The 16423-nt window shown below is 34.1% G+C and overlaps 2 protein-coding genes across 3 annotated transcripts in view; one reads left to right on the top strand and one right to left on the bottom strand.

Moving 5' to 3' along the window:
* LOC149420763 (protein argonaute-2-like) overlaps positions 1–16423 on the top strand; it is a 98350-nt gene that overhangs the window by 42673 nt on the left and 39254 nt on the right. The window contains exon 11 of the mRNA XM_089635511.1: positions 6041–6168. Within this exon, the coding sequence (XP_089491637.1) occupies positions 6041–6168 (128 nt within the window). The remainder of the gene's footprint in view (positions 1–6040; positions 6169–16423) is intronic.
* On the bottom strand, positions 11328–16392 carry LOC149420764 (uncharacterized). Of its 2 annotated transcripts, none has more exons than XM_089635513.1 (2): positions 15859–16392; positions 11328–13796 (listed from the first exon to the last, which is right to left on the bottom strand). In XM_089635513.1, the coding sequence occupies exon 2, from the start codon at positions 13757–13759 to the stop codon at positions 12008–12010; it is 1752 nt and encodes a 583-aa protein (XP_089491639.1). In that variant the 5' UTR covers positions 13760–13796; positions 15859–16392; the 3' UTR covers positions 11328–12007. The 2 variants fall into 2 exon arrangements, with proteins under 2 accessions (XP_089491639.1, XP_089491638.1); XM_089635512.1 differs by having other exon boundaries at positions 11328–14511; positions 15859–16359.

The raw sequence follows: 16423 nt of genomic DNA, 5'->3' as shown, positions 1-16423 counted from the left end.
GCGTAGCATTCTCGAGAGTGGATCTCAGGTATGGAGGCCAGAAGACACTGTCTATGTACTAATGATCGAGAAGATACAAAAGAAGTTTTTACGATACCTCTACATGAGAGAGTTTGGTTTTTACCCATGGCTGTTTCCAACAGCATTTATCTCGGGAATGCTTGGTGTATGTAGCCTTAGTTCCAGAAGGGATGTTGCATTACTCCTGATGACGTATAAGCTTCTAAACGGTTTAGTCTCAATACCAGACATTCTGGCTAAAATAGGATTCTATGTCCCGGATAATTTTGCGCGAGGCCGCCAACACAGGCTTTTGATTCTTCCTAGGTGCAGAACGAACTTACCAATGGTGATGCCCTTGGGAAGAATCACTAGGTTAATTAACTGCCTCGCAGGAAATGTGGATATTTTCCACATGTCCTACAACATATTAACGTGAAATATTATTATTCAAGACTTAACATTGTAAACCTACATTTGAAACTTTTTTTTTTGTCCTACTTGTAAATGTATTTGTTGTTAACTTTTTTGTAATTATTAATTACCATTATTGCAATGTACTGGTTTATACTGTTTTTGCAAATAAATATCATTTGATCATTAGATGCAATAAATCAATCAACTGCATTTTGCACATCCAGAGTCTTAACTCTGTTTGGTTTACAATGGTTTACATTTCACCAAATGAAACAGTTCTATTTGAAGCATGGAACTAGGATCAATGGAAGCGGCATAATTTGTCGAGATGTATTAGAATACGCAAAACCAATGAAGCTCCCATAATTGTCGACGCCCTTGTGGGAGGGGATAGAGACGGGGAAGAGCGGTAAGCGAGCGCGGAGGGGGTCATGGGTCAGAGTTAAGGGCCGAACTGTGAACGGGCTGCACATTATTTTATTTATTTTTTATTAAAAAAACATCCGTAATTTTTTATCACATTTTGGGCATACAGCGCATTACGCATTATTTGCCAAACAAAGAATGGTGGTAAAAATATAAAATTAACTAGTGCGGAAAGGGAAGTAACAAAAGACATACATATTGTTTATTTATTTATTGTACCATACATGTTATTGTAAATTACCTAAATCTGATTTCACGTAACTCTTTTTTTGCCAAATCAAGATCAATCGATAAATCGGTATCAATCTTCAGGGAATGTATCTAACAAGTGCAATTGGGTAAAAAACTAATGTTTTGAACTTGCTGAAACTCGCAGCGCTATTCCTTGGTGCTAACATTGCGCAATTCATCAGTTTGAATAGATTTTTTTTCTTTATTAGGTAGAATTATTTTAAATAATCAACAGATTTGCAGAGTACAATTTTGTGCATTATTATATTCTTTCCTTATGTAAGCTGGTGCTTGACTTTTAGGAAAGGAGTTGTCGTTAATAATATAAGAAAAAACTTAAAACTTATCCATCACACTAATCACGAATCAAAAAGACAGAAAACATTGCAAGTTATAAACCCATATTGCGATGAAGAAACTTAATTTATTTTGTAACAAAAATTGACAACATCCTTCCTCCAGATAGAAAAAAATATTGGAAAAGTTTCATGAATACAAATCAAAAATAAAAATCTGGCTGAAAGAGTTCGATGAAAAAACTCTAATAAAAACGACATAAAAGTCAAATTAAATAACTTAACAGTTTTACAGTGTATCAACTATATATATACTAGCTGACCCGGAAACGTTGTTCTGCCATATAAATTATTTTTAGATAAGGACACCCTATTTTTTCTGAATAGGGACACCTAATCACCTATTGGTAAGAAATATACTTTACGACCTATTCTCATACCTAAAAAATATACATACGAAATTTCATAAAAATCGGTCGAGCCGTTTCGGAGGAGTGCGACAACAAACACCGTGACACGAGATTTCTTATATATACATATATAAAGATTTATTTTCAAAGACGAAAATTCCCGGATTACGAATAACTTGATAATATAGAGTTAGGTAGTATTATTTTATTTAATCAACAGATTTGCATAGTACAATTTTGTGCATTATTATATTATTTCCCTATGGAAGCTGGTGTTTGACTTTAAGGTAAGGAGTGGTCGTAAATAATATAAGAAAAACCCCTAAAGTTTTACAGTGATAACAAAAAAAGGAAGAAAAAAAAAATCAAATAAAAGATAAGTACAGGAGACATGAATAACAATTTTAAATAATTAATAAAATATTATGTTATAAACACAATTTATAGGCATGATACAAAATGAACAAATATAAACATCAAGCCATGGTTTCAAAAATACGATAAAAAAACACGGAATATCTTAGAATATTTATCTACACCGGAAAAAATAAAATGTGATGCAATTGACTTATTGGAGATTCGCTTAGGGATAAAAAGTTGAAGTTATTGATTGAAAATATAAAACAATCTAAAAAATTGCACATGAATCGTATTCGTAATCATATTTAACCTCGTGTCAGATGAACAACGAGCTAATTTAGTGAAGCAGTGCTTAGAATTGGTCAATACAACGAGGCAGAAATAGTATCGTTGACTTTTGAGGGATGCCCAGCCAATGATACAATGGGAAACATCTACGATGTTTATAAGGTATTGGTGAAATAACTTTTGAAATAGTGTGACACACTATTTCACACACTATTTTACACACTATTTCCAAACAACCTGGCTTCTCAAATGTTTAGCAACAATGCCACAGATGGCCATTTCTGGTACCACCGATATGATTAACAATGCATTACCGTCTTCATACAATTTTGGTATATTCTATTGATAGCCGCCATCAGTTAATTATTATAAAGACAGAATAATTACAAAAATACCATGGAGATAAACAATTAAAAAAACACAACAAGTATGGCTAAGCATAAAAATGGGAAAATTATCAAAATTATAAAAATAATTAAAAAATCACTTAAAACCAGAATCTGTTAACCTACTGTCCCTTGAAATGCAATAACTTATTGTACAATTGTCGCTTTTTGGCGGGTATGTGATCGTACTGTTTACTAATATAATGAATTCTTATGTCAATATATTTTTCTACTACTGCTTTCAATAAATTAATGAGATGGTTCGATGTTGGAAACTGTTCATACATGTGGTCTTCCAAGGACTTAAATATTGGAATACCTATGAATTCTTTCAAAGCTTTACTGAGAATGGTCGCTTTGTTGTATTTTGGAAGAAGCATTTTACCCCCACTTTCAGACAACATCGTCTTAATGATTGATTCAGTCTTCAAACAAATTGCGATTACATCATCAGAAGGATAGACAAGACCTCCTTTATCTTTAAGTGCAATTAATACATGTTGGAACGATTTTTCTACTGAATATAGAGAGTTGATACAAGTTTCGCAGATAATTTTTTTGCATAAGGATCTGACAACATATCCTCCAATGTAAGTTATGATCTGTCGGTCAGAATCCGAGGAAATATTAACGGGATTAAAAACAAAATTCATATCAAATTTGTCGAAATCCTCCGAAACACTTTCTTCATCCTCCACCGTACGCCTATTTGAAGATTGATTTATAGTTTTTATTGCCGATGAACTAGTTAATACAGATATGTTATCTAAAGGAATGCAATTACCGCTGAAAGAATCACGCAGTTCCATGTGCAACAAGGTTTTTTTATAAATGCCTTTAAATTGGCGACTTGTCGGATTATTATTGCATCCGCCGTGAGAACGAATATTCCCAAAGAAAAGTTCTATGTGGTCTTGACTGCACTTATAGAGTGGTAAAAAATTAAGCATCTTTTTTTTAATTACTAGATTATTGTACATTGTTATTGTGCTCTCTATGTCTACACAGAATCCAATAAACCCAGTTTTTCTATTGGATAAAATAGCATGTTGCCCATCGTTGAACTTAAGTGACATAATATATTCTTTGGATTTTTTTAAAAAAACAAGGTGATTATTAAAATTATCAGGGTTTAAAGGTTTTTTAAAACCCAATTGTTTCAAATTTCTTGAATTAAGAACGTCGAATAAATCATTTATAATTTTTAAAAATCGAACAGTTCCGTTAACATCTCTAAATTCGGGCAAATTCAAATAACTTTGGCACAAAATTAAGGAATCAGCAACGCTCTCACTAAACAACTGTGTTGCCAATTTAACCTTCATTTTTTGATTATGAAAATTTATGTGTATTGGCCTTAATTTATTAGCAAAATGTAGGATTTTTTCATTTTGAATTTGATTCAAGCTTTCCAAATGATTCCATTTGGCTTCAGTCTTATTTGAGTCAATTATCACTTTTTTGGATTGAAAAGCATTTCGAACCAACTTGACCATGTGGCAGGCATCCAAGAATATGCAAACATCTTCCTTAGTAGAAGGATGAGCGAAGTTAGTTTTTAAATTTGTGGGATCAAACGAACAGCCTAGGATTTTGGCCATAGAAATGTTCGCCGGACACCCATCAAACGTTAGCGACACTGTTTCAATACCCGAAAGATGAATCTTTTCCAAACATGTTGATACTAAATTCGCTCTTTGCTCCCCAGAAATTCCGTTTACTAAAAAAAAACCAACAGGCAGCTTCCAACTATCATTGATTGCTACAACCATTAATACAAAGGCTTCTTTAGCCCTTGTTAGACAATCACCGTCTAACTTAGTGCCCATGTCAACAAATCCGTGGTAATCAGTGCCATCAAATTCTACCTTAGTCCTTATCGCCATTTCGTCGATCACAAGTCCGCAAATTATTTTTTTGCTCGAAGCTTCAGCTTTCATCTTCAAAGCACGAAATGCTTCCGCTGTGAATCCAGCCTGGCCATCAATACTCTGGTTCCACTTCCCAAGGGTCCTGGCTTGTGGCAAACATGTATTAAAACTTTTTCGGACGTAATCGTAAGCTTTTGGTGAGTAAAAGTGTAGAGTGAGAGCAAACGATCTGAGGGCTGGTGAATATTTTATTTTTGTCGGTTTTCCTTTACTCTGGAGCTGTCGATTGTAAAGCTCTTTACATTTTTCACATCTCCCTCTAATACCTTAATAATCTAAGGTCGTAGATATCCCTATCTCACCACGGTTATAATAATAATAATGATTGGATTATTTATATAGCGCCGTTTTCGTGAAAAAATCACCTCAAGGGCGAATCACCTCATATTCGAAAATCCCTTGAAAATAAATTTTGTATGATACTTAGCATACTTCAGACATGATAGTGTTTACCTCCTCTGTCTGTATAGCAATGAGAAAGAAATGAGATAGCTTCGGGACAAAAAGACTTGAAGTGACCCACGCTAGATACATACAGCAGCTTCTCATTTGGACACTAGATGGCCCTGGAACTCGCTATTACCGTACGAATATGCAAGAATATTAAAAATAAATTAATAATCGGGTAGTTTGTTAAATCTTTTTTATATTAATACTATTGCAGCATATTTTGGGAGGTCTTTGACCAAAAGACCTTCGTAGACGAGCCCCCACTGATGGTAGGTACTGTCTTGTAATTGTCCTGCCAGTAACATGGAAGGAAATTAAATGTAGCAACTCAGGGGTATTCCATAACGAATTTGATCATTTTGAACCGACACATTAAATTGCAAATAATTCTTCATTCAGATAATTTTAATGAATAAGAATAAGCAACATTTTCAACCAGAGTTTAGTGCCATATAAATAACTATTGTCACACTTTTGCTTTCAATGTAGTTTTTTTTATTTCACCAAATTCCTGATGTATCTACATGGGATACGGGTATACATAGACAGCGCTTTTTATGACCTTCATACATTTTTAACACTGTATAAGTGAGTTTTTTTTGTCCCTTCTGGAAAATGGTTAAATGTGACTTACGCATAGCTGAAAAATAAGATTTTTTTTCATTACATGCTACAATTGACAATTTTTGAAATTTACAAAACTAAATTTATTCATCTCTTCATACAAAAAAAGTTGGCGCTCATTTCCTTGCGGTATATGAGCTCTCAAAAAGTATAATGTTGCTTTTGAAAGTGTTAATACTTATTAATTACCTTGAAATGCTAACATTTTGTTTCTGCTGCAGATGAAGTACAACCTCGACCCAAGCTTGAAAGAGTTTGGTCTGAAAGTGTCTGAAGATTTTGAAAAGGTGCCCGCCCGGGTTCTCCGTGCCCCAACATTGGAATACGCAGGGCAAACTATAACACCAAGGTAGGAAATTACGTTTTATTGTAAGTTGTTTAAAAGTTGCAAAAACTCTTAAATATTAGCTGTGAAAAATCGCAGGATAATCTAATTTCTTGACAAATCAGTTCCAATTTTAAAAAGTGACAGTAAAAATAATTTTATATTAAAATATTATATTATAGGTAGGGACATTATCGGAATTCTTCATACAATCAGTTGTATGTGTACTGTAGGGGGAGTGTTTGTCTTCTACTTCTTTTCGAAAATAACTCAAATATCTCTATTTTGAAAATATACTGTACTTTTGCTAATAAATTGATAGTAGAGGCAGGTAGGTAAACTTTTAAAAAACCTATTTTGGATATAACGATTAATGGCTATAAGGAGCAAATTTAGTCGGTCCCCTCGTGCTCGTTATAACCAAGTTTGACTGTATTAATTAATAGAATAATTTTGGTACCTACTTTATCACTTGTGTGATATATTTATATATATATTTTTTTAAGAAAGACAAACATTCCCAGGTTACGAATAACCTGACAATATTTGAAAATCCCCTACTACCACCACAATAAGCGGAAAATGTTGCTTGTGTGATGATGGAGAACTTGGCCAGCCGAGGAATTTATTTCAAAACGCACCAGTTATATAAAAATGCCGGTAACTAGGCACATATTTTATTTGGTTTTACACCGAGCTGGGCTTTTACATATTTGAACACACTACGCCTTTTACAAATGAACACACTATGCCTGGGTGGGACCTAAACGCGATGCCAACTCAGCTACTGACCGAACAAGAACTTTAAAGTAATGTTTTCTTATAATGTTGGTAACAATATATTTTAAAGAAATAAACATTTTAAAATGTTCAAGCAATGCATTAAACATTTCAGTTTTTTTTTAATGTTGCGTTCAGGAAATTAAAAGCAAGTTCAAAATTTTTTTTGTAAGAATGATATGAAAAGTGTGGTGACATTTTTCTTGCAAACTCCAAAAATAAAACTACTGTGTTTTTCAGTGGCGGCTTGTGACTTTTGTGTGTACATACTAGATTGCTAATTTTGCAAAAATCGACATTATTGATCTTGTTGTAGCTGAAAACGTCTTCTTTTTTTTTTTCGAAAAGTCAGTTTTTTGCATGAAGATTTTCAGGAAATCATTAATCATTTCAGATTAAAAAACATCAATGATGTCGAATTTTTCAAACTTATGAAAAGACACGAGCCGCCACTGGGATTTTTTAAATTTTGATTTCTCTGAAATTTTGTGTCGTTTTGATCAAAAATATTTGTGGTAATTTTTTTTTCAATTTTTTTTATGTATGAAATTAAAATATTGCACTTTGTAAGTATCAAAGTATATTTCGAATAAAAATCCAATCGGTTTTTATCTACTTTCTAAAATAGTATTAGTTTTAATGACATCTCCAAAAGAAGAAAAATATATAGAACTTTTAAAGTATCTTATTGAATATTAAAACCAATAAAGGACATTTTGAAAACGAATTCTCCTCTTCTCCCAGTTAAGGGGTTTGGCAAAACAGATATAATATCTGCATTATAAATATTGGATACGTCATCAACTTTCGGGAAAGAAAATACGTTTCTGGTTAAATGTGAAACCCTTCTTACATATTTGACTGTTTCCTTATCAGTATTTTTATAATATTTCCCATGTAATGTTTGAGGCTCTTCTTCACTATAAATTTAGTATGTATCCAATCACCAACTTTTGTATCAACATTTAAATTTGGTTGTACATACAGTTTTTGCAAAATGCCATTAATGTCAATAGACAGAACATCATCTAAAGGTACGTTATTTTGATTGTCTTCCATTAATAGATTTTGGAAAATAGTCGCATTCATTTTCAGAACCAAAAACGAAGTGATTATTTATTTTGAAAAATGGTGCCACATAATAAGTTAACTGTGTTTGAAAAAGTAATACATACTTGTTTCAAGTGTTATATAAATAAATGTTCTATTAATTCCAATATTCAAAATTGCATGGTCACATTACGATGACCTTTGAATTCAGAGTGTTACAAATCTAGAAATAAGTGGTCCCGGGCAGGAACTTATAAACTTTATGTCGTGATAAAAAAATTTCCAGTCATTAAACCACATTCGGACAAAGAAATTATATTTATTTTTTATATTTATTATATTTCACATCCTTCACCAAGATATAAAGCGAATAGAAAATTTGAATTATTAAAATCAAGAATAAAAATCTGGCTGAAAAAGATTAATGAAAAAACATTTAAAAAGACATAGAAAAAAAATAAAACAGATATGAATAACTTTAGTCCGCCTCATCACAGGTCACCCCAGTCAATAGTGAGGAGGACTAAGAAATACAATTTACTATACAATTCAATGTTTAAATATTCGCCATAATAAATTTAAGAAAAAATGATGAAATCATTATTTTTACAGTAAAATTATTATGAGTAAGTATGCAATTAATGTTAAATGTCTACGTCATCCTGGGCGAATTTTATTGCCATTTATGAAATAAAGCATTTAATATTTCTTTTGCTTGTTTTTGTAACTGGCAATACCATAATTGGAAAAAAACATACATTCATGAAATGTCTATAGGAAAATGATTAAAGACATTTGACATACAATGCACGTGAGAATTGTTATGTATGGCTATGTTGGCAGTCCTGATGCGTCACGTGGGAGATTATAACGAGTGTGCGTAGTGTCAATAAACATCTTAGGTCTGTGTCAGCAGTCTTTTATTTTAATAATCCCCGATATAATAATTGGCGACGAGGATAATCGAAAAAAATTAAATTTAAAACGAGTAAAATTAAGTCCAGGGTAAAACAGTGATTTCGTCTTTGTTTTTTCAATCATTTTTAACATGTCTATGAGTACTTTGCCAGTGCCGCAATATGAGTCGAGTTGTGAAACCTTCGGATTGTTTTTAGAACGTGTTCAAATTTATTTAAAAGTAATTAATATTACGGACAAAGAGAAAATTGGATATCTTTGTATGATTATTGGTGCGGAGAAACATAAAATTTTAAAAGAAACAGTTCATCCGAAAAATATTGAAGAGTTAACTTATAACGAGATTGTAACAACACTTCAAAATAAATATGAAGAAAAAAAATGTACGATCGCCCAAAGATATAAATTTTATAATCGTCAGCAACAGTCGAACGAGGGAATTGATGATTACATTTCGGAAATAAAAAGTCTGTCAGTATTATGTAATTTTGGAGCATTTCTGGATGAAGCCTTGAGGGATAAATTGGTGTGCGGTGTGAAAAATGAGCCATGACTATAAGATTACTGTCTGAAGATGAATCGCTGAGTTACGAAAAAGCAAAAAAAATTGTCAAGAATATGGAGACAGTAAGTTGTTCTGCAGAAATATTACACAAAGAAGATCTTTCATCGGGAGTTTTCCAAGTAAAGCCGAAAACGTCACGTCAAAGGATTATTAGTCCTCAACAAGGTCAAAGGAGTTCAATGTCATCAAGTCGTTTTTCATCTCCATCACGTGGAAATCCCAGAAAAAGATGCGAGAGGTGTTTTATCAGTCATCAACCAGAGTCATGTCCGTCAAGGAATTGGAAATGTTACAAGTGTAATACATACGGTCATACGTCAAAATTTTGTTCTAGTGCAAAATCAAGTGTTATCAAAATCATGTAAAATGTGTGAGTAATATAAATGTTTTAAATATGTCCGTGTTTGAAACAGGTAATATTGATTTGTTTGTAAACGGTAGGAAAATGTCCTTCATGATTGACACAGGGAGTTCATCGACCTTGATAAGTCACAAAATGTACATAAAATTTTTCAAAACTTGTAAATTAAGTCAGTTCTATGGTAATTTGTTTACAGCAAATAGTCAAAATTTATATTGTTTTGGATTTTTTATGGCAAAAGTAAGTGTAAAAGATGATTCTAATTTTGTCGTGGATTTACCAATATTAGTTATTAAAAATCTATCTTCTGAAGCTATTCTTGGTAGGAATTGGATAAATGTTTTGAATCCGTCTTGGGAAAATACATTTATAAATTCTTTTATGTCAAATATTGGTAATGATAATACTGTAAATTCAGTGTCTGTCAGTGAAAAAAATAAATCAAACATTGTCGAAAAATTGTCACAAAAATATTTAAATTCTTTTTCTAAAACGAATAACGACTTACCAATTAGAGAGTTTTCGGTAAATTTAAGTTTGAAAAATAATTCAACTCCTGTTTTCCACAAAGCATATGAGGTCCCTTATGCACTGCGTGCAGAAGTATGCCAAGAGCTAGATCGTCTTGAAAGCGAAGGCATCATTTCTAAAGTTAAATATATGTAGTAGTTGGTCTTCTCCAATAGTTTGTGTACCAAAACAAAATGGAAAAATACGTTTATGTGCAGATTTAAAATCTACAGTCAATCCACAATTGAGAATTGATCAATATCCTATTCCACGTCCAGGGGATATTTTTAATAAATTTTCAGGTTGTCAAGTATTTTGTAAATTAGACTTAACAAATGCATATTTACAGTTGTCTGTGTCAGATTCTAGTAAAGAATTACTTACAATTAATACATGTAATGGTTTATATGTGTACAATCGTTTACCTTTTGGGTTGTCATCGGCTCCTGCCACATTTCAAATGGTCATTGATACAGTCTTGGGAGGCATAAAAAAGTGTGCTGCATACATTGATGATATTTGTGTAGATGGTAAAGATGAAACGGAGTGTTTTAATACCTTAGAAAATGTTTGGTCAAAGTTAAATGAGTTTAATATAAAAATTAATGTGTCAAAAAGTGAATTTTTTGTATCTTCTTTTGAATTTTTAGGTTTTACTTTGTCAGGTCAAGGCAAAAGTCCGTCTTTGTCGAATGTTGAGAAAATTAAGTCTACTGGGTGTCCAGAAAATGTTACTCAACTAAAATCGTATTTGTCAATGTTGAATTTTTATAGGAATTTTATTCCTATGTGTCCTACTGTGCTAGAACCACTCCATAATTTATTAAGAAAGAATGTAGAATGGTGTTGGTCTGATGAATGCGAAAAAGCATTTATAAATAGTAAGTCTCTCTTGTCAGATAAAACTATGTTAGTTTTATTTGATCCGTCAAAACCATTGTGTCTGTTCAGGATCTTGACTTCACTCTCCTGACAGAGCAATCCGGCGTGGTGAGTCACCAGATTCCAAGGAAGTATGACTGGAGTAAGTCTTCAATAATAACTCCAGCTCTCGAATAGTGGTCTTTATTTTAACAATAAAAAAGACCCGTAGGGCAGCTCATGTAAGGTGAGCCCAATATTGCTATCTCTCTCCGCGGTTTTATTAACCACATGTAAGTGAAAACCTGGCAGCTCCGCCGTTTTGCCAAAACGACCGCCCAAGACGGATGGTAACAAGAGAAGAACGATTAAAATCCGTGGCAATACGAAATTGCCCCGGCAATCGCTAACACAAAAATAAATGTTGCCACACCCATAGGGTGACAAGCACCAATATTAATATTTCAGTACCTGAAATCTTAACATATTCCCGCCCCAAAACGAGTATTAAGGAATAGTCGTTTTTCATAAAATAATGTAGGAAGAGATTGCAACATTGGTACTCAGAATTTACCCAACAGGTTCACATACAAAAATAAACAATATTCAATACATGGATATCAAAATAATAACAAAAAACTTATAACAACGTATATAACCCTATGTCAGACTTGACATTAAAAAATAAAAGTCTAATAACGTAGAAACTTCTGGTGCGCTGCACCCACTTATGAGAAAATATCTTATCACTTGGCACTGTTGAGCCTGACGGCATTTTGATTCACACATAACATCACTTTTAGTGTTGTAATTTGTTCTTAATCCAGGTTGGAGGAAGGATCCTCCATGGGAAGTAGACAGAGCTGTGTCACGGCTCTTTTGGTGACACCTCTGGCCGTCCTCAAGGAGACGACGCGGATGCGTCCGTCTTGACCAGGGTGGATCTCCGTCACTCGCGCCATCCTCCAGTACTGCGGAGGTAGTTGGTTGTCTTTGATGATGACCATGTCACCAGGCTGTAAACTGCGTTGACGTCCTTCTTGCCATTTGACTCGGTTCTGCAATTCTGCTAGGTATTCCCGGCTCCATCTGTGCCAAAAAGATTGAACAACGGTAGACATCTTTTGGTAAATATTAAGCCTGTTTGTAGGCAGATGATGGATATCAAGCTCAGGCAATGCTAACAGGTTGTCGCCAATAAGGAAGTGTGAAGGAGTGAGTGCGTTTAAATCATTTGGATCTGATGATAATGGAGTCAGAGGACGGGAATTTAAACAAGCCTCAATCTGTATTAGTATGGTATTCATGCCTTCGTATGTCAAAACAGTTGACCGCATTGCCTTTTTTAAATGTAACTTAGTCATTTTAACTGCACTTTCCCAAAGTCCACCGTGATGCGGTGAGCGGGGAGGCAAGAAACTCCAGCTAATATTCTGCTGGGCTAAAAAATTATGGATTTCCTTATCAGATGCCTTCAAAAAATCAAATAGTTCAGTAAGTTCCCTATAACTTCCTGTAAAGTTAGTTCCATTATCACTAAAGAGTCGTGAGGGTTTACCCCTCCTAGCTATAAATCTTTTCAATGCATTCATAAATGCCATTGAAGTTAAATTAGTCACTAATTCTAGGTGAATTGCCTTCGTTGAAAAACAAATAAATAAACATATGTAAGATTTTACACTCTTGGCATTTCTGGTTAAACCAGACTTAATTAAAATTGGACCTGCATAATCTATGCCGGTTACATAAAATGGTCTTTGGATTCGGAATCGGTCAGCAGGAAGGTCACCCATGAGCTGGCGACACTCGCGCGGACGGACTCGGAAACATACAATACATTTATGCAGTGCTCGCTTTACTGCGTTTTTACCAAATATTGGCCAAAACCGTAAACGCAGTAATGCGAGCAGAGCATTACATCCTAAATGCAAATTCTCATAATGCAGATGGGTTATTATTAAGTCAGTCAACTTATGATTTTGTGGTAACAAAATTGGATGTTTTTGAGAGACCGAGGTAATATCAGATTGTGATAGTCGACCTCCAACACACAATAACCCATCCTGCATAAAAGGATTTAGTGCCTTTACCTTGCTCCGCCTAGATACAAATCTTCCATTACTTAAAGAAGCTATTTCATCACGAAATGCGAATCGCTGAGCGTTCAAAATCATTACATGCATGGCATGTTCCAGTTCGATTACAGAAAGCTCGTCGACCCGCATCGGTTTTCGTTTAGAACAGTTATGTATGAAACGTAACATATAAGCAACTACGCGCCTCAGTCGTCTTAATGAAGAATAATTATTAAATATTTCCCAATCGACAGGACTACTAGTAACCAAAACTATCCTCGCCGTTTCTGGCAACTCCGTGGGAGTATCAAATGTAGTAAATGAAACGTCATTACCTAGCTGGTGCAGACAACGTATTGCTAAATAAGGCGAAGGAGCCAAACCATATGTCACCGTGTTTAGCGTATAATGTTTCAAACAATCCTCCGCATCCCTTTTCCATAATATACGTTGGTAATTTCTGTGTTCCGGGTTGATATTAATTTGGCGGTACATCTTTGCAATATCTGCGGTGACTGCATATTGATGTTTTCTGAAAAATACCAAGTGACAAAATATATCATTTTGAATGGTGGGCCCAATCATTAGAGCGCGATTCAAAGAAATCCCTCGAGCGGGTTTAGCCGACCCGTCAAAAACAACACGAATTTTAGTAGTTGTGCTTGCTTCTTTAAATACAGCGTGATGTGGTAAATAATAAGTAATTTCATCGCGTTTTGGAGGTTCACATTCAGTCATGTGACCTAACGCAAGATACTCATCAATAAATTCCGAGTATTGTTCCTTTAAACTAGGTTGTCTTAAGAATTTCCTTCCCATTGACGCTAATCTACCTTTAGCAATACTAAATGAATCTCCTAATTGAGATAGGTTAGATTTAAACGGTAAGTTGACTACAAATCTACCGTTTGCATCGCGTTTATGCGTGCCTTCGAAAATCCTTTCACATTCACTATCTTCCAGAGAGTGATGCTTACTATTTTCGGTTTCTTCAACCTTCCAAAACCTTTCTATTTGGTTCTGCAAAGAATTTAATGAAATATGACAAACTTTAACTGGCCTCGTATTATGACGACTCTGTACAGCTCCTGATATTATCCAGCCTAGCTCCGTTCGATGCAATGTAGGTTTACCCTTTCCTAACTGTATCTGATCCGTACGAAGCACCTGCCAGAAAACCTCTGCTCCGATCAGCATATCAATAGAAGCTGGCTGGTAAAACTGCGGATCAGCTAACCGGACACCGTCTGGAATGTTCAACATTTTTGGGTTAATCACGGTCTGTGGAAGATTGCAAGAAATCTCATCTAATACCAAACAAGATATTTCATCCTCGTATTGAGAACATAATGATTTAAATTTAATGTCAACTGTTTCCTTTACATGAATTAAATTATTATGCAAACCTGAAACAGGTATGTTCAATTTTGTACAATGCAAATTTAATCTCTTACAAGTATCCTTTGTAATAAAATTAGACATTGAACCTGAATCCAAAAGTGCGCGTATTTTGTGTGTTCCACCGTACGCGTCTTCTATTTTTACTATTACGGTAGATAGTAAAATTTCTCGCCCGTTCATGTCGCTATGACATGCTAAATTCACTGGTGCCTCCGACTGACCCTTGCCAGTTGAAGTACCCGCTTGTACATTATCAGTATTGATATGTAACAGAGTGTGATGTTTTCGATCACAAACACTGCATTTTTCCTTCCACCTGCACACCTTTGAAGGGTGCCCCGGCTTTAGGCAGTTATAACATAAATTGCTCTCTGAAACGAACTTTCTTCGTGCCGCTGGTGCTTTGTTAACAAATATTTTACAAGAATAAATGAAATGGCTGTCATTACACAGCATACAATTGACGTTGCTTGACGCTAACGTAACCTTGTTCGTAGAATTCCTTTCCTTAAAATTAAAAAACTTTGGTTTTGTTGCAACTGGTTCCGCTTTCTGTTGCATTCCATCATTATCACCTTGGATAGTTTCCAGGATCTGCGACCTTTGTGAAATAAAATTGCTAAACTGCTCGAACGTAGGATAAATTTTATCGCACTCCATGGATTCCCACAGGCTACGTGTGTGATTATCTAACTTTGAGGTTAGAATATGTATAATTAATGTGTCCCAATGTTCTGTTGGAAGCTTTAAATTATGTAAAGCTCTCAAATGAATGTTTGCTTGATCAATTAAATTTCGCAATTCATGATGATTCTGTCGTTTTAACGGTGTAACATTAAATAAGAAATTCAGATGTCTATTTGCAATAAGTCTGACATTTTCGTATCTTGAAATAAGCATCGTCCAGGCTGCAGTATAATTATCCCCGGTTATTTCTAGAGAACTAATCAAATCAAGTGCGTCTCCGGACACATAACTAATAAGGTAATGAAATTTCTGAACATGATTTAATTTACTGTTATCATGAATTAGGGCAATGAACGAGTTTTTAAAAGTCAACCATTTATGATTATCTCCTGAAAAAATTGGTATTGATATTGGTGGTAAATTCACAGATTTAATCGGGACATTTTCAATCTTCTTAAATTTTGATAATATTTCCTGTCCTAATGCAATTAAATTAAAATATGTACCTTCAAAATTATCCCTCGCGTCATGATCTTCTGATTTATTCAATAAATCAATCTCCAGCTGAATTTTGGAGAATTCCATCAGAGAAGGTTTGATGGCATCTAATCTCGACGACAATACGCTGGGCCTAATATCATTTTCGTTGCTTAAATAGGTTTCAAATCTCGTTAATGAACCTTTCAACACCCCGCGCTGTCTAACCAACTTGTCGAGTTCCATTTTTTAGAAACGAATACCACAATAACCTGATTTAAAACAATACACAACTCGAAACGGCAGCTTGACGTTTGACGTGAAAAAAAATAATACTATGGATTATAAAGAAACCGATCACAATACTATGGCATGCAAATTGCAAAGACAAAGCTTGCAAACGCGTGGCTAGATATGTAGGTAAGCAAAGCAAAGTTATTCGGCAAAATACAACAATAAAAATTATTATCACCAACAATTTTATGCTATTTTGAAAGCATCTGATTATGAACACCCGAATATAATTCGATATAATCAATACGAAATAATGTGGCATCTACACAGATTTTTAGCTTTTTTAAATGGAATTTGAAA

Source organism: Hesperophylax consimilis, chromosome 9 (assembly GCF_061612785.1).
Source record: "Hesperophylax consimilis isolate HC1 chromosome 9, BYU_Hcon_1.0, whole genome shotgun sequence".
Classification (NCBI taxonomy): Eukaryota; Metazoa; Arthropoda; class Insecta; order Trichoptera; family Limnephilidae; genus Hesperophylax; species Hesperophylax consimilis.
Note: the sequence above shows the minus strand (reverse complement) of the source record. Positions and strands in the feature narration are given on the sequence as shown.